General features: G+C 37.4%; 1 protein-coding gene across 1 annotated transcript; it reads left to right on the top strand.

Moving 5' to 3' along the window:
* The first annotated feature begins 436 nt into the window (after positions 1 to 436).
* LOC101622243 (lanosterol 14-alpha demethylase) lies at positions 437 to 19,436 on the top strand. The gene is made up of 10 exons (XM_004676675.2): positions 437 to 751; positions 2,259 to 2,357; positions 6,984 to 7,160; positions 8,702 to 8,828; positions 10,212 to 10,386; positions 12,964 to 13,083; positions 14,205 to 14,400; positions 15,715 to 15,810; positions 16,643 to 16,811; positions 19,179 to 19,436. Exons 1-10 carry the CDS (start codon positions 578 to 580, stop codon positions 19,355 to 19,357), a joined length of 1,512 nt encoding a protein of 503 aa, XP_004676732.1. The 5' UTR covers positions 437 to 577; the 3' UTR covers positions 19,358 to 19,436.
* The last annotated feature ends 2,153 nt before the right edge of the window (positions 19,437 to 21,589 follow it).

Below are 21,589 nucleotides of genomic sequence, written 5' to 3'. Positions count from 1 at the left end.
TTCCAGGTGCAGAGGGTCAGCGCACTCAGCCTGGGGGCGGCGCTCAAATTACCCGCCCAGCTGACGCGACATAAGCTGAGATCACCTCACGCGTGAGGAGCAATCACAGAGCGCACCACCGCCGCCGGCCGTCCTGTCACAACCCATTATGCGAGATCCCTCCGCCCGAGCATCGCGTCCGGACGCCCCACACCGAGGGCACAAAGACTCAGTGGCCCGTTATTCTCTAGTGGTGATTCCTCTTATGCTCACAGTCTCTCCCGTCTCGGTGCCATTCGTGTCATCCGTGCCACTGATGTAGCCAGTTTGTCTAACTCTCCCGGCGTAAGGAGACATCAGCGTTAAGGAGTCCCGCTTGTGGGTGTGGCTAGGAAAACCACGCCTCTTTCTGTGACGCACCAAGTGGTGCGCTAGGGAACCGGCAGCAGTGGGTGGGGCCGGGTTTAGTTGTAGACCTGGGGGCCGGGGCCGCCTCAATTTCCCATCTGCCGACTTTTCTCGCTCCGTCGAGTCGGAGGAGCGGCGGCGACCTCGGCCTCCAGCGTCTTCAGCGAAGTGAAGAGGCGGCTGCAGCGCCATGGTGTTTTTGGGTTTACTGCAGGCGGGCGGGTTGGTGCTGGGACAGGCGATGGAGCAGGTTACCGGCGGCAGTGTCCTATCCACGCTGCTGATCGCCTGCGCCTTCACGCTCAGTTTGGTCTACTTGTTTCGCCTCGCAGCAAACCACCTGGCCCCACTGCCGGCCGGCGCGGTACGTACACCTCGGAGGGTCTGGGGGGGGGAGTGGCGGAGAGCTGGCGGGGGGCGCGATCGTGTCGTTGCTTGGGCGGTGACAGCGGGTGCGCTGGGGTGAGTGCAGTGTTGTGGGGCCGGTGTGTGTGTTTGTGGGAATCATAGGGTGGGGGAAGATTCCGCATCCCTGGCACTGCTACTTTTGGCGCTGGCGGTGGCGACTGCCTAGTTCCTCTGGCCATGGTGTTGGAGGAATTGCTGACAGTGACCTACTACCTGGTTCTGGGCGGAGTCGTGCCTGTAGAGTTTGTGGTTGCAGTGCTGGTTGTACCATTGCTTCCCAACTGTGAACGGACTGGGGGGGCTTTGGTGGCGATGTCTTTGTCAGCTACTGTCCTGTGACTGGCATTTCGGTGGCTGCCCGTGTATGGTTCTGTGTCCTGGAGCTGTAGCTTTGCCTCTATTGGCGATTCATCAGTTTTAAGTGGAATGTGTTCAGTTTGGTATAGCAGGAGTGAAATGGGGGGGGGGGGGGGGTGTAGGAGGTGTTGTAGGGATTTTCTCACAATGTTACAATCATCTTTTCTAATTTAGAGACTTTATTGAATATTAGCTTCATACTACCCAAATATATTTGATAAATGGTCCTCAACCAGCCAACACCAGGTTACTTTTAAAACTACCCTTTTACTGACAATGAAATAAAGAAACTGTTGACCAAGTTAGAATTATTTTTGTTTGAACCATAACAGACATGAAGTAGTTATTTCTCTAACACATGGGATTTTTGAGAAAATTATGTTTTGCAAAGACAATGGTAACTTTAATATTTTAAGACAGCTGTGTTATCTGAAGAGTCAGTTTGTTTTGTTCCTTAGTAGAGACCACCAAAGAGCTAAGCAACACTATTCCCTTTTCATCATTGTAAGTTTTATTTCCAGGAGACTTAATTTTGTAATCTGCAAGACACTTTTTGGGACATATAAAGTACCTTTTATAGTGAGTGCTAAAGAGTTCCTAAAATTTAGTGCTGATGTGTTTGTTCACACTAACATCAGTGGGTACAGTTCATTTACAGTGAGGGAAGAATAGGTGTGTCTTATGTATTGATACATGAGGCTTATTAGATATTCCCCTTATTTCTGTACCTCATGTTACTGTTTGTCTTTTTCTACACTTTCTTTTGCTAAGATTCTGGGACTAAAATTGTCAGTGAGAGTTGAGAATTCCTGATTTTTTGCTATTAATAGTAAGGAAATTTGCTTAGAACTACTAACATTCTATTCTGGGTGGTATTCAGCATATTTAATTCTAATTGTATTTTTATCTTTTTGCCATGTTTTGCATTTCTATTCCTTTTATTTTGGCTACTCTCCTAAAATATTTGCAGTTTGACTGCTTAGTTTTTGTTAATTTTTAGGTCCTTTTTAGTATTAATGGTAAATTTTGTTTGGTCATGAAACTAACCTGGCTTTCTCTCAAAATGAAATGTGAACTGAAAGTTTTTTTGTTTTTTTTTTTTGCAGAAATGTCCACCATACATTTTCTCTCCAATTCCATTCCTTGGACATGCTATAGCATTTGGGAGAAGTCCAATTGAATTCCTAGAAAATGCATATGAGAAGGTAAATTTTTTAATTAGAGGAAAAGAAGTTAGTGCTTTTAAATTTTAAGTGGGAAAACATTATAAATACCTATGCTCATGCTTATCCAATGTATAGGAAGCAGAAAAAGTGAACTTTTCTGGTAAAAGACGGAGGGGCCTTAGAGAGCCTTTTTTCCCATAACCTGTGGTGATTTTTGAAGCACCATTGAGAAAACCTGGAGTTCTGGCAACTAATCATAGTTAAAATTGATATTAATTGAGCTTTCTTTTTTCTTTATCATGCTTCTGTGGAATTTCCTATCCTCTGTCACATGTTGTATGACTTCAGTTTTCTACTTGGATGATCCACACACTATAACCACTCAGATCTTTGCTCTTCTCTCCAATGAGCTTTCTTGTACCAGTGCAGCCATTTATCCTACAATCCACTGCTCACTCTTATTTACTTCATCTCAACTACATGACTTTACTCACCCTATTCTTTAAAAAAAATTACTTGTTTTTAATTGAGGTAATAGTTGGATACCCCCATCAGGTATAATCAACATAATTTACCTATTACCAGTCTTATTCTTTTCTTAAAAGCTTCATTTATACATATAAGAAATGGGATACAGGCCAGAGGTGTGGGCAGCGGTGAGAGGCTTCCCTAGAGACAGAGTGGGGAGCAGAACAGGTGGACTGACTGAAATACACTGCTGAGGGGAGCAGCAGGCAAGACAGGAGAGATCTGCTGTACCATATAGATTGGCTTTATGGCCTGGGATCGAACTTGTACTGCAGTTTCGAACTGGCTACTGATAGTTTCATAGTGCTGAAAACTTAACCCCTTAAATCACATCTACTTCTCCAGCTTCTTGGGTGAACTGCTTCATTATAATTATTCTTTGATCTCTAGTTCACTGTTCCATTTACTTTCTCTTGACCTATTGTTGGGTCAGGACTGTGTCCCTGGGAACACAGAGGGACTAGTCATGGAAAGGTTTTCAAGGCTAGACTGCTGCTCATCCCTCTTGTTATTTATTAGCAGTAATAAACAAGCATTATTGATTATGTGATAGTGGCAGGAGGATCAGGGCCCAGGGGAGACAAAGAGTAATCAACCTTATGGAGAACAGGAGGAGACATGTTGACTTGTACAGGGAGGACTTCCTCCCTGATGTAATTTGATGTAATTTCTGAGCTACTCCCTGGCCAGCTCAGTTCATGGCCACATAGTCAGTGGATCAAAGTAGGCATCCCCAGCTGCCTCTTGATGTGTGCCATTGTCTGTTGCACACAGATGCATAGAAAGGCAGAGCACCTAAGTGGTAGAGAGGACACAGTCTATCAGCTTTCTTACTTTTTTTCTTTTTCCACTTTGGGACAATAATCATTACTTCAGTTAGACTTGCAGAAATTTCTTTGCCCTTGGATCTTTTCATTGAACTCACATGGTAAAACCACATCCTTGCACCAGGTCAGTACTTTCCTAATTTTATGATTGACCACCTGCAATGAACTTTGAACACTCTGAACAGTGCTCAGCATTTCTGTTATGTTCCACATACCATAATGACCAATGCATACCTTTAAGAAACTTTAATAAACCGGTGACTCTTCCTTTTTATCAAAACAGATGACTAATCTCTTTAGATTTTAAACCATCCATGGGATCTCTCTTATATTCCCAATGTCAAACAGACTTATTTACAGCTATGCAATCCTATTTTTTCTTATTACACCAATAATTGTGATATTTGATGTGAGTACTTAGTGCTTTACATAGATGATCTCATTGAAAAACAAAAATCCCTTCAGATATACCCATTATATAGATGACAACTGAAAAACAGGAGTTATATTATCTTTTTGTTTCAAAGAACCAATATTTACATATGGTCAAGCCATTCTTTATTATATGTTCTTTTATATATATATATATATTACATATATGTGTATGTAATACATATATATTATATATATTAAACACACACACTATATATACTATATATATACTATAGAGAACATATGTGCTTTATATGTATTTATATAAAGTGTCTACTATATATAATTTAGTAACAGTTCTGTGAAGTAGGTACTATTTTTATTGACAAGGAAATAGTCACAGAAAGTTAAATTCTCTTTAGAACCAAGGTCAGGCTGCTAATAGGTAGAAGAGCTGGGATTTGAACCTAGGTATCTGGCTCTAGAATCTGGTGCTCTAGATGTAACTGTCCATCTAATTACCATAGATATAACTATCCATCTTTGGTGTCAGGCATCAAATTATTTCTATTATTATTGAGTTATTCTCTCAATGTATAGCTGATTTCTCTTTCAACAGGATTGTTCCTACTTTATCTGAAATGTTCTTAAAAATTTCCCATTTTAAAAGGCCAAAGCTTCTCTTGACTACTCAGTCTTCTTTTATGACCTTCTTGTTCTGTACTTAATAGCTCTATTTACATCTCCTATTTATTTTTTGGTTTGTGCTAGTCTTTCAGCCTGTCCTCCAGTGCACTGCATGTCTCAATCCAGTGAACTTGACTTCTCAGCCATATTCATTCATTCTTCATTACATGTAGCTTTTCATCCTTCATTTCTTGGAGTGTTTCTTCTCTTGCTCATTTGTAGGCTCTTCTTCAACATGTACTCTTGGAGTTCTCCCAGGTTTGTTCCTAGGTCTTTATTCCTTCCTAGGTGATCTTATTCTGATTCAGTTACCAGCCATATGTAGATGACACCCAAATTAATGATTTGATCTCAGGTTTCCTCTGAGTTTTGGAATTGGATATCTAACTTTTCTAAAATGATTTTTTTTTCAGTTGTTCCAACCAACATTTCTAGTTTAATTCTTGATTTTTTCTCTTAAGTCTCCTACTTGTCCTATATTCTTCTCACCATTGTTTTTTCAGTTTTGCAGTGTAGCAGAAGCTCATGCCCAGTCTGTAGATTCTCTCTTCAAATTAATTTGGTATTAGTCAACTTCTGTGACCACTGTCCCATCATTACTTTGTACCAAGTGCTCATTATCAGGTTCCTGTAAAAGAGGCCAGAGGTACTGGGGTGGTGAGAGGCTTCACCAGAGACAGAATAGGGAACAGAACAGGCAGACTGAGGAGGTATACTGCTGAGGGGAGCAGTGGGCAATACAGGAGAGGTCTGTGTGCCATCTGGGTCACCTCCCTGGCTGGGGATTAAACTCATACAGAAGCAATTGTTGATAGCTCTGCAGTGCTGTACTTTAACCTGCTGCACCACCAGGGAGGGCCCAGACCAAGTTTATTTTTATAAATATATATTTTTTAAGATTTATTTATTTATGAATACAGAACTAGGGTACAGGCCAGGGGTACAGGGCCTATGAGAGGATTCATCAGAGACAGATTGGGGATCAGAACAGGCAAATTCACTGAAATACACTGGTGAAGGGAGCAGTGGGCAAGACAGGAGAAGTCTGCTACACCATACAGATCATCTCCCTGGTGGGGACTGAACTCGTGCTGAAGCACAGCAGCCAGTCTCATAGTGTTGCACTCCAATCCATTGCGCCACCAGGGAAGCCCCAGGAATTAATTTATTTATACAATCTTGAGCAAGGGGAAGGGCAGAGCAAGATTGATGGTTCCTTACAGTTAGCATCTTGGAGGCATCAAGAGGTGCCAGTGTTCACAACAATATCAGGAAGCTGCATGCCTGTGCCGAGATCAGTGTTCTAGCTTGAAGCAGGAAGATATCCTCTTTCTGTGCCACATGACTGAGCCACTGTTGCCACTTCAGGTCATTCGATGGGGCGGCATGGCTTAGGGCTGTTGCCCCAAGAGCTCACACCCTTGGCTCCCAACAGTGAGGCTCTATATGATCAAGGCCCTTTGTGCTCTAGGTCTTGCCAGCTCAGCCTCTCTCTTCCTGGTAGCAAGTTTGTGCATGCTTGGCTACCATTCCTAACTCCTACTCATTTTCCAGGTCTCACATTAGTTGTTTTCCTCTCCTAGATCTCCATTTTGTTAGTTGCTTAATCAAAGAATTGCTTTCCTTTGTGCAACTGTCACATTTATAATTTTACACTTCTTAATGTGGTTATTTAATTATTTGTAGCTTTTCTGATAGACTGACCTTCATCAGTCAGTGACAGTGTTTTTTGTTCATGAATGTATTCCCAGAGCCTAATGTTTAATAAAAATAATCAGAAAACTGCAAGGTAAAGATCAAATTAAGATAAAATCATTTAGTGTTGGTGAGATAGTGGGAAACTGAAATGTCACTTAGCATCTTCACATAGTAAGAACCATATGAAAGGCCATATACTTTGGCTGCTACTGTAGATTTATCTTTAAGCAAAGGGAGAATAGGTATTTGCAGATATTCACTCAAAATTATCGACTATAAGAATCTCTTATATCATATGTCCAAAATGAAAAAATATCAACATTATAATGTCTGAAAGAAAATGTTTTCAATGTAAACAACGAGGGAAAGGAAAAAAAGTCTTATGTTCTTTTTGCAACTGCATGAACATAAATGGGGGAAGAAATACATTAATTCTCACCAATATTTTCATTTATCAACAATGTAAGGTTTTGTGGTTTAGAAGTGAGTGTAATAGTACAACCTATCTTTTTTTTTTTTTTTTGTAACTTCATGTTGGTATTTTTCTCTTTAGTATGGACCTGTATTTAGTTTTACCATGGTGGGCAAGACGTTTACTTACCTTGTGGGAAGTGATGCGGCTGCACTGTTTTTTAATAGTAAAAACGAGGACCTGAATGCAGAAGATGTTTACAGTCGTCTGACAACACCCGTGTTTGGGAAGGGAGTTGCATATGATGTGCCTAATCCAGTAGGTGACACTGTTCTCTTTAATTCTACTATTACAGTCATTAACATTAGCAGATTTTAATATTATACATTTAAAGTACAGAAACTATTTATTCCTAGATTCAAAACCTGAAGAATCGTGACACATTAAAAAGGGGAAATCCTATGGGTGGTGAAGAGTAGGCTTTTTGTGCTGAGGTTTTTGCTGTAGGCTAAGCAGTTCTGAAGGGGGCTCTGTACCAAAAAATAGAATCAATGATAACTTAGCATATTATGATTTGATTGAGTAAATAACAAGAAACATTATTTCATGAGAAGGACCTTCCTTCTAACCCCTACTTAAAATTCTAACATTTGAGTTAAAGATTTTATGTGATTAGGCATATGTGTGATTTCTTCCTCCTTTGTCCCCCAAGTCAAATCTATCTATTGATATATATCTACATATATCTACACACACATAAAAGATTTGTTTTATTTATTTATGCATACAAGAACTGAGGTGTAAGCCAGAAGTTGGGGGAGAGGTGAGATGATTCATCAGAGAGAGTGGGGAGTGGAACTGGCAGATTGACTGAAATACACTGCTGAGGGGAGTAGCCGGTGAGACAGGAGAGGTCTGCTGCGCAGTGTGGGTCAGCTCCCTGGGTGGGACTAGAACTGCTGCAGGAAAGCTTCATAGTGCTGAGACTTAACCCCTTGTGCACCAGAGGGCCCTGTCCCAGGTCAATATTAAAGTGCTCTGAGTAATGTAGATAATTAAACCATTTGCTTTGTGTGGGTTCTGGATATGAACATATCACACTTTATCCAGTCAACTTAAAACTTGACATTTAGTGTTTTTTCAGGGTTTGGAGAGGAATGGCAAGTGAGGCTAAAAGCAAGCACTCCGTGAAATCCCTCTTCTCAAATACATCTATTTTGTCACACAGATTTTTTTTAAAATAGAAAATGCTCCAAAGTGTTAAAACCATTAGTTATCTTAGTGCAAATTAACTTAATTTGGATTACATTGTATTCTAATGAAGTGTGAGTGAAGATAGTGTGAGTGAAGAATGCTAATTGGGAATAGAATGAGAGAATAAGTAAAGGGAGGGTAAAAATAATATAGAGGCATAATGGACTCTTAGGTAATTGTGTTGGGTTGGAACAACACAATGGGAAAGAGGGAGTCCTGGAGTCAAGAGCAGGAAGGGGTCTGTAAGAAGAAAGGTCGGTGGTGGGGTTTAGTTTTTCATTCGTCTAGAGCCCCCATTGCTGCTGTCTTCTACATGATTTTTTTTTTAATAATAGTTTATTTTTACATCTTGTACATTTTCCATCTCAGTTGCAATTCCCTTGGGCTTTCCCATCATCAAACTTCTACAGGATTCTTCAGATGCATAAATTCTCTAAATTCTCTTGTTTCCTATAGCTAATGTAGTCTTAAAAACTTTTTTACTACTTTGTCTTCAAATTTTCAAAAGCTTTTGTTGGTGTGTGTTAACAGTTTTATTAACACAAATGGAACTTGTGATATAATAAAATTGTGTTTTAATACTGTATACTCTTAATTTCTTGAAGGTTTTCTTGGAGCAGAAGAAAATGTTAAAAAGTGGGCTTAACATAGCCCACTTTAGACAACACGTTTCTATAATTGAAAAGGAAACCAAGACGTACTTTCAGAGTTGGGGAGAAAGTGGAGAAAAGAGTAAGCAGACATTTTGGTTTTGTATTTGCCTTAATATTTCTAATTTTCTTTGAGGAAACATAAGAGTATATGTGTGTATATTAAAAACCTACAGCACATGTAAAGCCATGTTAGACTTAGTCAAAGTATCATGTGAGGAATACTGTGGAATTACAAAAGACCTGTGATGAAATTCATTTAGAAAAACCCCAAGACGGGTCATTTAAAGTGCATATTATTCAGGTCATTATACAAATAATGTAAAGATGACACAGGGTTAAATTTTGAAATGTACTGGAATGTAAAACATTTTGCAGGTCATTTTAAGGTTATAAATAAAATTAAATTCTTGAACCCCAGTGGGCAAGAAAACTTCTAAACAACTTGATTATATATATAACAGCTTATTTATCTAAAGTGTAAAGATTTTTTATGCAAAAAGTTAAGTATATGTTTGTATACAAAGTACAGTGAATGTGACTTGACCTTATTGCAAATGCTTTGTATCCAGTTTTTATATTGGACTGCAGTAGTGTTGTCTTAAGCAATTGCTATACCATTAGAGCAGTAAGAATGCTTTGTAGGTCATCATATTCTGAATGTGTCTTCAATTTTCATAAAAGATTCAGAACTTGATTTATTTTGAATGCCTAATGTTGTGATTATTTTTTAACCATACAAGAAGCAAACCTATAAACATAGTTGACAACTTTTATACACACACACAAATAAGACATAATTATAGCATTAAAAACAAACTGATATCTGCTGAACTTCTCTTTATTGTTAAATCTAATTGGAAAGCCAAGTAAATAATTGGAAGTTCATTTGGTGAATGAGAAATTAAAGAGTGTATTACTGATTGGAAAATTTTTGTGACGTAGTTGTTATCAAAATGTGCTTACATCTGGTTCCATTGTTGGGATATACCACTTGGTGATTACTTTCCTTGTTTTCAGTCCTGACCTCCCACTTTTGACCTGAGAAATAATCCACTCGGTCTTTGAACTATTCCTTGGAAAGCACCTTAGTGCTGTCTTGTCTACTAAACCTTTTTTGCTGCTTTTGTTATACTGCAACCTGGGATTTAGATAATCACATTCATTTTTATTTTATGTTTTTATGATGAAGGGTTTAAATGAGAAGGGTTTAGGGATTTTTTGTGGCATCTGTTTTGGCTATGCAGAGGGACGGGTACTTGTCATCAGTTGAGATATTAACTCTCTTTGTTCTGCATAGTAGAGTAGCCACATATCTGCTGAGGCTTTTTTTGATGGTTTGGGTAGACTCTAGTTTAAGTTTTTTCCCCTCAATTTTACTAACCACTGCTTTTATGTCTTTAAGAAGACAGTCTTGCAAAAGAATTTCTGGGAATAGTAATGGGAATGATCTTTTTCCATCTAGACTTGTTTGAAGCACTTTCTGAACTCATAATTTTAACCGCTAGTCACTGTTTACATGGAAAGGAAATCAGAAGTCAACTCAATGAGAAGGTGGCACAACTGTATGCAGATTTGGATGGAGGTTTTAGCCATGCAGCTTGGCTGTTGCCAGGTTGGCTCCCTTTACCTAGTTTCAGGTATGGATAAAGCAACTAAGCTTGGTTATTTAACTTTGTGTAATTAATGTAGTGTTGGTATGCTTTGCATTAACAAAGATAAAACTTGAAAGAAATTGGGGATCATGAGCCCTCATTCTTCCATAAGAATTGCAGGCAGATTTTCTTTATATAGTGAGTTCATTTAAGGTAAGTTTAGCTTATTAAAAAGGTAATTTGTCATCTATCTGCTCAAATATTTATTTCTTACGTGTTTCTATGCTCAGAAGTCTCTTTTCTACCTGAAAGTGTTATAACCCTCTAAGCACTTTCTTGAAAGTATTTACTATTTTGTAATATATTGCAGCATTTTTGGGGAAGTATTAGTCTCTAATTTTATATATATTTGTTTCCTTGCTAACTGTACTGTGATTTCCTTTAAGGACCATCGGTGATGCAAGGAAATGTCGCTCATGGGACTTGACATATAGTTGAGTGTTTTGTGTATTAGTAGGCTTTCTGAACATTTGTTGATTCTTTCAGATGAAAAATAGGAGTTCAGTTGTTAGTCTTTCTTGCTCCTGTTTCTCCCACTTCTATCTAGACACAGAAGAGATGATTGAGAACAAAGGGGAAAGCCAGGAGAGGTTCTCTGAAACTCATAATATCTTATATTTCTGAGCACTTCATTTTTTAAAATGCTTTCATCCATAATGTGTTAGGACAGCAGCACAACTCTAAGACACCATAAGTGGGCTGAACTTATTTCCTTCCCCATCTTTTCGACAAAACTAGAAATTCATGCAGTGATAGGACCTTAACACTCCACACACTGATTCAATTATTCCCTTCACTTTTTAAAACCAGTCTTAGGTTTTTCTGCCTCTTCTGTGTTCATACTGTAAAATCATCTTCTTTCTGCTCCTATTATCTCAGTCAATACTAAATATCAATCTTAAAAATGAAGCAGGGCAAGCATTTTAATCAGAAGACTTAAGAGGGGCTAGAGAGTAAGATCATTCTTTTTAAATTTTAGTTGCATTGTTCGTAGACCACATCCTCTTAAAGAAAGATAGTAGTAGGGGTAGGTAATCCATGTAAAAACACGTAACATAGTATTCATTGGCTAATTAATACTTTAAGGAGTAAGATTTGGGGAATTAAAGTTTGGTTTTTGACTCTGCTAGTATTTGACCCCCATAAATTATTATCTTTTTTCTTTTTTGGTGTCTGGGTAGGCTTGAAAGGTGCATTGTCTTAAAAAATAAAAAGTAAATCAAATTTGTATGTTTTAGTCACGTTCTAAATCCTAGATTTAGATAATACTAAATAAATCCTAGTTTTGTTGAAATTATTAATCTTTATTTATTTTTTTTTAATCTTTATTTTTTTAAAAGATTTATTTATGCATACAGAACTGGGGTACAGGCCAGAGATGCAGGGGTTGAGAGATTTTACCAGAGACAGAGTGGGGAGCAGAACAGAAGATTGAGCAAGTACACTGCTGAAGGGAGCAGCAGGCGAGATAGAAGAAGTCTGCTGTGCCATGTGGGTCATCTCCTGCCATGTGGGTCATCTCCCTTGTGGGGATCGTAGTCTTGCTGAAGTGGCTGTGGCTGGCTTCGTAATGCTGTACATTAACCTTTTGCGCCACCATGAGGGCCTTAAATTATAAATCTTAAAGAAGTACCAGAGTGACTCTCCTGCTTCAAGACTGGTTAAAATTGGAATTTCTTGTTAATTTAAAAAGTATTTTGCGGGGCCCTCCCTGGTGGCGCAGCGGGTTAAAGCACAGCACTGAGAAGCTAAAGCCACCTCCACATGAGTTCAATTCCCGCCTGCCCCGGAGGTGACCACATGGCGTGGCAGACCTCTCCTGGCCCGCCCGCTGCTCCCCTCAGCAGTGTACTTCGTCAATCTGCCTGTTCTGCTCCCCACGCTGTCCCTGGTAAAGCCTCTCACCGCCCCTGAGCCTCTGGCCTGTACCCCAGTTCTGTATGTGCAAATAAATAAATCTTAAAAAAAAAAAAGTATTTTGCATTCAGCTATATTTGACAATGATTCTGAAGGAGTAATCCTATAAGTCTAGTTGACACCTTTAGTTATAGCACAGATGTGGTAAAACACATTTCTTCCTCTTAAGGACCCTAGAATTCCAAGCAAAGTAAGATTTTCATAGCTTCTTTATTCTTTTTGGCTCTGACTTTCAGCATTTATTTTTAGCATTATTAAAGATAGTTAAATGAAGTTGCTTTAACTTAGGTTCTGGTTATTTTCAAAATGAAATTTGATGCTTAGAAAACATTGCTTTATTTTATTTTATTTTATTTTAAGATTTATGTGTTTATGCATCCAAGAACTGGAGTGTAGGCCAGGGTAGGGGGTGAAGTGATTCACCAGAGACAAAGTGGGGAGCAGAATAAGCAGATCTGAAATACATTGCTAAGGGGAGCAGTGGGTAAGATCTGCTGCACTATGTGGATTCTCTCTTGGGCCCGGAATCAAACCTCACATTGCAGTGACTGGGGAAAGCTTGATACCACTGAGACTGTAACCCCTGTGCCACCAAGGAGGTCCTGCTTTTATATTTTTTAAAGTAATTTTCATCTTGTATTACAGACGCAGGGACAGAGCTCATCGAGAGATCAAGAATATTTTCTACAAGGCAATCCAGAAACGTAAACAGTCAGAAGAAAAAGTGGATGATATTCTCCAAACTTTACTAGATTCTACTTACAAGTAAGAGCTGTTCAAATCATATTAAACTGAAGCTACAAATTACACATTAAAATATAGTTAAATAATACTTCCAGTTAAAAAATAATGGTAATCACAAATTACTAGTGCTAACCTTCAGCCTTTTTAAATGAATAAATCACCAAAATCCTGTGCCTTACTGGAATCTCAGTGACTGGGTGCAAAGTTTGCTAGTAAACTACAATGAAGTCTTTTGTAATCAAAACAATTATTTTCTATTGAAGTAGCACTTCATTGTAATGTAAGTTTAGGTGTACATCATTAAAAATCAATTTTCAAATCATTGAACAGTCAATATGTATATACTACAGAAGATGGTAAAAATCCAGTTCAATAAAATGAGAAAAAGCCCTAAGGTAAATAAACTAGACTTGGGGTGACTAGGATGTGTTAATGTAGATTCCTCCTTGGCAAAGAAAATGTAGTATTCTGGTCAGTGATGTTGATCATTGTGGGGATGGAGTGGGATACGGGAAGTCAGACTATAATATGTGTGGTATGGTGACTGTGGGAGTATTTGGGAAATCTGTACCTCCCACTTAGTACAGTTTTACTGTATAGCTAAAACTAGTCTAAAAAATTCAACACAGAATTTAAAACATAGAATATTTTTAAGAATAAATTAAAAAAAGAGAAACATTAAATAAACATTTCTGTTGGCATGTTTCCCTAATAGAAAACAAAATATGATGGGTATTCACAACAAACTGTTAGATGTAAAAAGTTTATCATTATGAACTTTTACTTAGTTTTTTTTTTTTTTTTAAAGATTTATTTATTTGTGCATACAGAACTGGGGTACAGGCCAGAGGCTCAGGGGCGGTGAGAGGCTTCACCAGAGACAGAGTGGGGAGCAGAACTGGCAGATCAACGAAGTACACTGCTGAGGGGAGCAGCGGGCGGATCAGGAGAGGTCTGCCACGCCATGTGGTCACCTCCGGGGCAGGCGGGGATCGAACTCATGCGGAAGCGGCTTTAGCTTCTCAGTGCTGTGCTTTAACCCGCTGCGCCACCAGGGAGGGCCTCATTATGACCTTTTAACGGTCGAGGCATGAAATGTGTGTGTCAAAATGCTGAGCTTGTGTGTGTGGTTTCTTCCGCAGGGATGGACGTCCTCTGACAGATGACGAAGTAGCAGGCATGCTTATTGGGCTGCTCCTGGCGGGGCAGCACACGTCCTCAACTACTAGCACCTGGATGGGCTTCTTTTTAGCCAGAGATAAAACACTTCAAAATAATTGTTATTTAGAACAGAAAGCTGTCTGTGGAGAAGATCTGCCTCCTTTAAATTTTGATCAGGTTTGTTAGCTTTTCAGTTTCAATGCTGCTTTGTGACTTTTTGAGTATCTGTGGCTACTTTTTAGAAGTGATATGATAGTTTTCAAATTTCTGTATACTATAGATCATATTGATTTGCTTCATTATTTTTAGGATATTAACACTCCTGAAACATTTCTACTGTTACTGCTTCTTGCTGTTAACATTTATGAGATATGTTTGAATTCATGCCTAGGAATCCTTGGTACTTGTTTCTCCTGTTTTGAAGTCTGCCTCCTGGAGGATAAGAGGATATTATCTGTTTGTTGTATGTCTTTGAAGTATCAAACTTTTTGTTGTATAAGAAATCATTGCCTATCAAAGGGTATGGAGAGTCTAATATTTTGTTTTGGAATTGTTTATACTATAATCTTTTATATTTAGGTCTTTGATCTATTTGACTTAATTCTTGAATATGGTGCGAGTATAGGGGACCAACATCATTTTTTTTTATGTTTAGTTATTCTGCATTTTTTGTTGAGAACACTTCTTTCCCCATTGAGTGATCTTTTCAGGAATCTGCTGACCATAAATTTAAGGTTTTGTTTCTCTCAGTTCTTTCCCTTGATTTGGATGTTTATCCTTAATGTTAGTCATTAGTGTCGCTCTGTAATGCGAGGTCTTATTGGATATGTGCATGGTTCTGTATGTGTATGGCTTTTCAAGAGTTTCAAATATTGAACCTTTTCAGTCTCCTATGAGCGTCTCATTGCCCAGCTTGTCCTTTACATTTTTTTTTTCACCCATCTCTTGTTAGTTCTGCTGTCTCTAGTAGCTCTTTGTTAAACAATTCCTGCTGATTGTTTTTGACAAATTTGTTATAAATTCTTTAGTAATTGTTAGGCTGTTTGTTTTCATGGCCAGGATGTTGGTTTCTAAACTACTGTTGATCTGGGGAGTAAGAGTAAAATAGTACACGTTAAAATACCATAAAGCTCAGTATTCTCACCAAGAATCAGCTGTTTTTCTTGAATTAATTTCTTGTGTCAGTACAAGCCTTTGGTTAACATTCTAGTATTTTTAAAAGTTGACATTTTGAGGAGCAGGTTTTTGTAGGTCTTTATCAAGCCAATTTTTAGGGTATTTGCTTCTTTTCTTATATCTTGTATTTATTTTCTTTGTTGACTGTAGACAGAAATGAAACAAGATAATCCCAGGCAGTGTAACAAATTACCTCTGAATTTCTACCTCTGAATTTCTATCTTGTAATTACCCAAAAGTTTCTATTATTTTGATGTTGCTGAAATATGTTAATAAAACTTCAAAATGTGTTTATAAAACTTTTTCTCTTTATAGCTCAAGGATCTAAATTTACTTGATCGCTGTATAAAAGAAACACTCAGACTTCGACCTCCTATTCTTACCATGATGAGAATGGCCAAAACTCCTCAGGTTAGTCTCTTGACTAGATCCCTCTTTCCATTACCCCAGTTTTTATGTATCAAGAAAGAAAGAGGAACTATAATAGCATCAGAGAGAACTTTTTAATTTTTTCAGAATAATTTTACATAATTTTCAATGTTATATATAAAACAAGTATGTATATACACAATTACAGTCGGTATACATATATATATACATATAGATATATACATATATACATACATATATGTACATATATATACATATAGATATACATATATATACATACATATATGCAAAATCTATGTTATGTGATAGAGCAGTTAACTCTATGATTTTCATTTTAACTATGATTTCCAAGTAACCCAATATTGGGCTACACACACACACACACAAACACACACTCACACACAGATCATGATGTCTCAGCGGTTAGGGGTATGATTTCACGGAACCATTCACTCTATGATCATATACTTCCATATATGTTTGCTGTATTTTTATATAACCATTAGGATTTTTCATGGTTTTAAAAATAGCCTATGTTCTATTAAGTAAAAAATCCTTACAGTATGGAAGTATATGATCATAGAGTGAATGGTTCCGTGAAATCATACCCCTAACCGCTGAGACATCATGATCTGTGTGTGTGTGTGTTTGTGTGTGTGTGTGTGTAGCCCAATATTGGGTTACTTGGAAATCATAGAGTTAAAATGAAAATCATAGAGTTAACTGCTCTATCACATAACATAGATTTTACATATATGTATATCATGTATATTAATGCTTAGTATACAATTACTTGATTATATAACAGGTTATTTCAAAATTATTTAATGATATGTATTGCTTCTATTTATAGACTGTAGCAGGGTATACCATTCCTCCAGGACATCAGGTGTGTGTTTCCCCCACTATCAACCAAAGACTTAAAGACTCATGGGTAAACCGTCTGGACTTCAATCCTGATCGCTACTTACAGGACAATCCAGTGTCAGGAGAGAAGTTTGCTTATGTGCCATTTGGAGCTGGTAAGATGATTACATTGTATATTTTACATGTTTTGCTTTTTGGGGGAACATAATTGTCCTGGTCAAAATAATCCATGTGAGTTTTATTTACAAATATCTGTCCCCTTCCTTATAGAAATATTCCTGTATACTTTTGTAAGAGTATATCTTTGCAAGTTGGAAAAAAAATAATTGGGTTGTCAAAGTCATGACACATGGAAAAAATACATCGTGACAGTCCAATATTTCATTTGTACTACAGGAAATAGTTTTGTGAATCCTCATATAATGCTTTATCACTTTTTTACCTATCTAGTTTTCGTAAGTGTAATTTTTGTAGTCCACTTTGTTTTTCCTTAAATTGTATTTAAAGCTTGTGGTGAATTCTGTTTTAAAGACCCATTGTAGTTATGTGGGTCATGCTTTTAGACTACTAAAATAATACATCACCATCTTAGAAAAGGGTGAAGGCACTCATTTCAGTCTGTTCCCACTTGAACTTTTTTGGTGATGAGTTTGCTCCCTTAATTTATATGGTAACTCATTTCATTGTTGGATAGCTCTCATTTTTAGAAACTGATATTAAAGTTGTGATGCTTCCTTTTAAAATTCCATTTACACTGAGTGCTAATCTGGCCTATGTAGCTACATTTGTGTATCTCTGAGCTATTTGAATATAGATATAATATTTCCTCAAATCTTTCATCATTGTGTTAGTTTCCTTGGACATCTGTAATGTTCACAAACCTGTTGACTTAAGAGAAACATGTTCTCTCACAGTTCTGGAGGCTGGAGAAATCAATGTGTTTGTAAGACCTGGCTCCCTTTGATTGCTCTAAGAATAAGTCCTTGACTCTTAGGTTCTGGTAACTGATGGCAATCTTTGGCCTTTTTTGGATTGCAGCTCCATCTTTTCTTTTTTTTTTTTTTTTTTAAGATTTTATTTATTTATGGATACAGCACTGGGGTACAGGCCAGATGTGCAGGGATGGTGAGAGGATTCACCACACACAGAGTGGGGAGCAGGACAGGCAAATCTACGAAATACACTGCTGAGGGGAGCAGTGGGCGGGTCAGGAGAGGTCTGCCACGCCATATGGTCACCTCCAGAGCAGGTGGGGATCGAACTCATGCAGAAGTGGCTTTAGCTTTTTAGTGCAGTGCTTTAATCTGCTGTGCCACCAGGGAGGGCCTGCAGTTCCATCTTTTAAGGACCTTTCACCCTATGGCTATCTCTTAGGGTCTCCCTTGGTTTTGTTATTAATACACCAGTCATTGGAATTAAGGCCCACACTAATCCATTATGACCTTATCTTAACTAACTTACACCTTCAAAGGCTCATTCTGATGCACTTCAGAATTATGGACATAAATTTTGAGGTTTCAGTGTTGAACCCCATACAGTCATATTAAGTATCTTCTACTTCTTTGACCATTTTTTCCTTTGTAATTGTGCTATTTTTGTTGGCGTGTGTAATTTATTTTCATGATATATTATGTGAATCTTAAGAATTTATTGATTCTTCTGTAGACTCCTAGTTAGAATACTTAGTTTTTACTGTTAAAAATAAACCCTTTAGGCCCTCCCTGATGGCACAGCTGGTTAAAGCACATCACTGAGAAGCTAGAGCCTCTTCTGCATGAGTTAGATGCCCACCTGCCCCGGAGGTGACCACATGGCGTGGCAGACCTCTCCTGACCCGCCCGCTGCTCCCCTTAGCAGTGTACTTCATCCATCTGCCTGTCCTGCTCCCCACTCTGTCTCTGGTGAATCTTCTCATCCTCCGCATCTCTGGCCTGTACCCCAGTTCTGTATGAATAAATAAATCTTTAAAAAAAAAATCCTTTAGTCTTCCTATAAGTCTTCCTATAAGTAATCCAAGCCCCTCTTTAGTTGTTATATTTGAATAGGGAATGATTTGTAAATACCTCTCTGAAATGTTCCTAGAAGTACAGTTAAAGGCTACCCAAGCACTGTGCTAAGCATTTTATGTTAATATTTTCTCCATTTAATTCTCATAATCACACATTTTGTGGGAATATTTTATTCATTTTTCAGAAATGGAAACCAACATTTATCTATTTTGCAAGATTTAACTTTTCAATCATGTTCCATATAAACAAATAGATATTTAGCCTAGCCTAGATGTTAAGTTTGAGAAAAGTAAAGTCATTCTATAGTTTTTCAAGTACCATTTCTCTTAAAAACTGTTGAAAATCCAGATTTTTATTAACTATTTAAATCTTGTTTTATGAAAAAAGAATCATCTTTCTTAAGTAGAAAATACTTACCTAACCCTACTGATACTTGATAAATGTTTATCACTCCAGGCTACATGGAGAAAGAATTTCAGCTTAAATACTTAAAATGTTTTTTTATTTTCACAGGACGTCATCGTTGTATTGGGGAGAATTTTGCCTATGTTCAAATCAAGACAATATGGTCTACTATGCTTCGTTTATTTGAGTTTGATCTCATTAATGGGTATTTTCCCACTGTGAATTTTACAACCATGATTCACACCCCTGAAAACCCAGTTATCCGTTACAAACGAAGATCACAATGAATACAACTGCAAGAAACTAAAATGTCAAACATCACTGTAAACTGCAAAAGCATTGACAAGAATGAAGTTTACAAAACAACTTCCAGTGTATTCTGTAGTGAATGTGTAATGTGAAGACAGCCAGCTTAATTTAGTGGCTTTTTATATTTTATTAACAGAATGGTTCCTTGAAATCTAATGGCATTTCCTATATTTCCTAAATTTTATGATGGTAATTTACTATATGTGTTTTATTTACAGAAATAAAGCTCATTAGTAAAAAAAAATGCTTAGGGAAATCTTGGTAATTGGCAGATTCTAAGTAACACAATTTCCAGGTGTTAATTATAAGAACATACTTAACTTTTGGTAAGGTACAGATACTAGATGCATTAGGTTATTTATTCATTTACTGAGTAATACCTATGTGTGAGTGAGGGTGGGTGGGTAGGGAATAAACTCAAATGTAAAGTCCTGGATAAAAGAATACTGTTGTTTTGGTATGATGACACTCAGCAATGATGGAGCTAAGTTGTAGAAAAATAGGTCCTTTTAAATTTTACCTTGGAGGCTCTGTCTGAGAACACTGAGAGAGCTGATAATGACTGTTATAGTTCCTAAAAATAATTAGCACTAAAGACTGCTCATTTCACTTATCTAATAGGTCTTACATATTTATCTGCCTGGTCATCTGTATTTGGTTCCACATGATCACATCTATGTGAAAATCCAAAGTAGTCCATAAGAGGGATACTCTTTCTCAAAGAGTTCCCCACTTTCTTTCCTGAGTACATTTAAGGGTGTTTCTGTTACTAGTATTATTGATTAAATTTACATTTAGAATTTTGTTTAACAAGCTGCTTATTTTCTAAATGTAAAATTTGAAATCAGGGAACTCTGGATTTCAGAGTAATTAATATGAGCAGGGTCGATAGGAGTAATATCATTAATCATATTCTGCGCAGCCTGTATTCAAGCCTGATGATATGCTATCTGTAATGTGACCACGGTCTATTTTTACTAATTGAGGGTACAATATTTTCCCTTATGTTCCATTTAAGAGGAGAAGGACTTGTTAAACTACTTGTGAAGGCAAAATCTCTGCTGTTAAAATTTTCACATTAAAATTATCTTTGCGAAAGAAATACAGTCTATATTCATGAATTATACAATGTGTTCCACTTCATATAAGTGGAATTTAGGGATCTGGGGACTTGGATTGAAAAAAGTATTTATACAAATTTTAAACGGTTTACTACTTCCTTTTCAAAGGAATTTAGGCAACAAATCACCTAGGTATTAGCAGTTTTGTGACCAGAAATCACAGGTGTTTTCATGCCATACTACTGAGATACCTTTATCTACTTTAAAATTAAGGTCATTATTAGATCTGATAGTTCTTATTTAATGCTTAGTTTCTATATATATTACACTTTTTTTTAATGTTTTATTATAATTAGTTTCTATTGCAGTCCTCTATGTTGTCTTTTTGTAGGGGGTAAGGGAAACCATCTTATTAAGAGGCTTCAGGGGAGGATTAAAGGTAGAGGATGCGGGGCTAGATCTGACCCTCTTGGACCAGTCAGGATCTCCCCCAGCATTATAGTTGCAGGAAAAATATAAACATTCTGATGAGGGACCCATAGCTTCACAGGACTGAGAAAGGTTCATGGCACCAAAAAAGGTCAAGCCCTGAGGTAAGATTAGTCTATGCTGAGTGACTAGTTAAAACTTTAATAGATTGTTTTTAATTACAGGCTAATTGTTGAGAAGCATTTGACTATAAAAGCCCATGTCAAAAAATGGGAATGAGATTGCTTTTCCCTTTCCCTCTGAGAGCAGAATAGCCTTGGAGGGCAAGCTTTCTGCTAGCTGACAAGATGTTACCCTACCCCTTTAACTGCTTTAGTTTCAATTTCTTTTTTTTTTTTAGGTAATTTCAAATCTCAAAAAATGTAGAATTAGCTACCATAGCTTGTTTGTATAGGTCTGAATCAAAATATCCACTGGTGTGACAATCCTCTGGTTGTAAACATCAAACACTCTCCTCTAGTTTTAGTGAGTTGCCATATTCTCAGAGGAAAGACTCTAGTTAAGAAATAACAGCATTCCAATCTGAATTTGACTTGGACTGCAGGGATACAGTTTAATTCTGCTGCATTATTGTTAATAATTTTAAGACTATTTAGGATTCTGTCACTTAAATGATTTCTGTATCTTAGTGGGCATGGTTTGTGAAGACATCTTTGGGTA

The sequence above is a fragment of the Condylura cristata genome, unplaced genomic scaffold, assembly GCF_000260355.1.
Source record: "Condylura cristata isolate star-nosed mole 26May11 unplaced genomic scaffold, ConCri1.0 scaffold00005, whole genome shotgun sequence".
Taxonomy (NCBI): Eukaryota; Metazoa; Chordata; class Mammalia; order Eulipotyphla; family Talpidae; genus Condylura; species Condylura cristata.
Note: the sequence above shows the minus strand (reverse complement) of the source record. Positions and strands in the feature narration are given on the sequence as shown.

What these genes read in the sequence shown, in the direction of transcription:
- LOC101622243 (XM_004676675.2), top strand. Translation starts at nt 578, where the DNA reads ATGGTGTTTTTGGGTTTACTGCAGGCGGGCGGGTTGGTGCTGGGACAG. An exon ending in TAGAAAATGCATATGAGAAG is followed by an intron (nt 2,358 to 6,983) that starts GTAAATTTTTTA and finishes TTTTCTCTTTAG; the next exon opens with TATGGACCTGTATTTAGTTT. An exon ending in GAATGGCCAAAACTCCTCAG is followed by an intron (nt 15,811 to 16,642) that starts GTTAGTCTCTTG and finishes TTCTATTTATAG; the next exon opens with ACTGTAGCAGGGTATACCAT.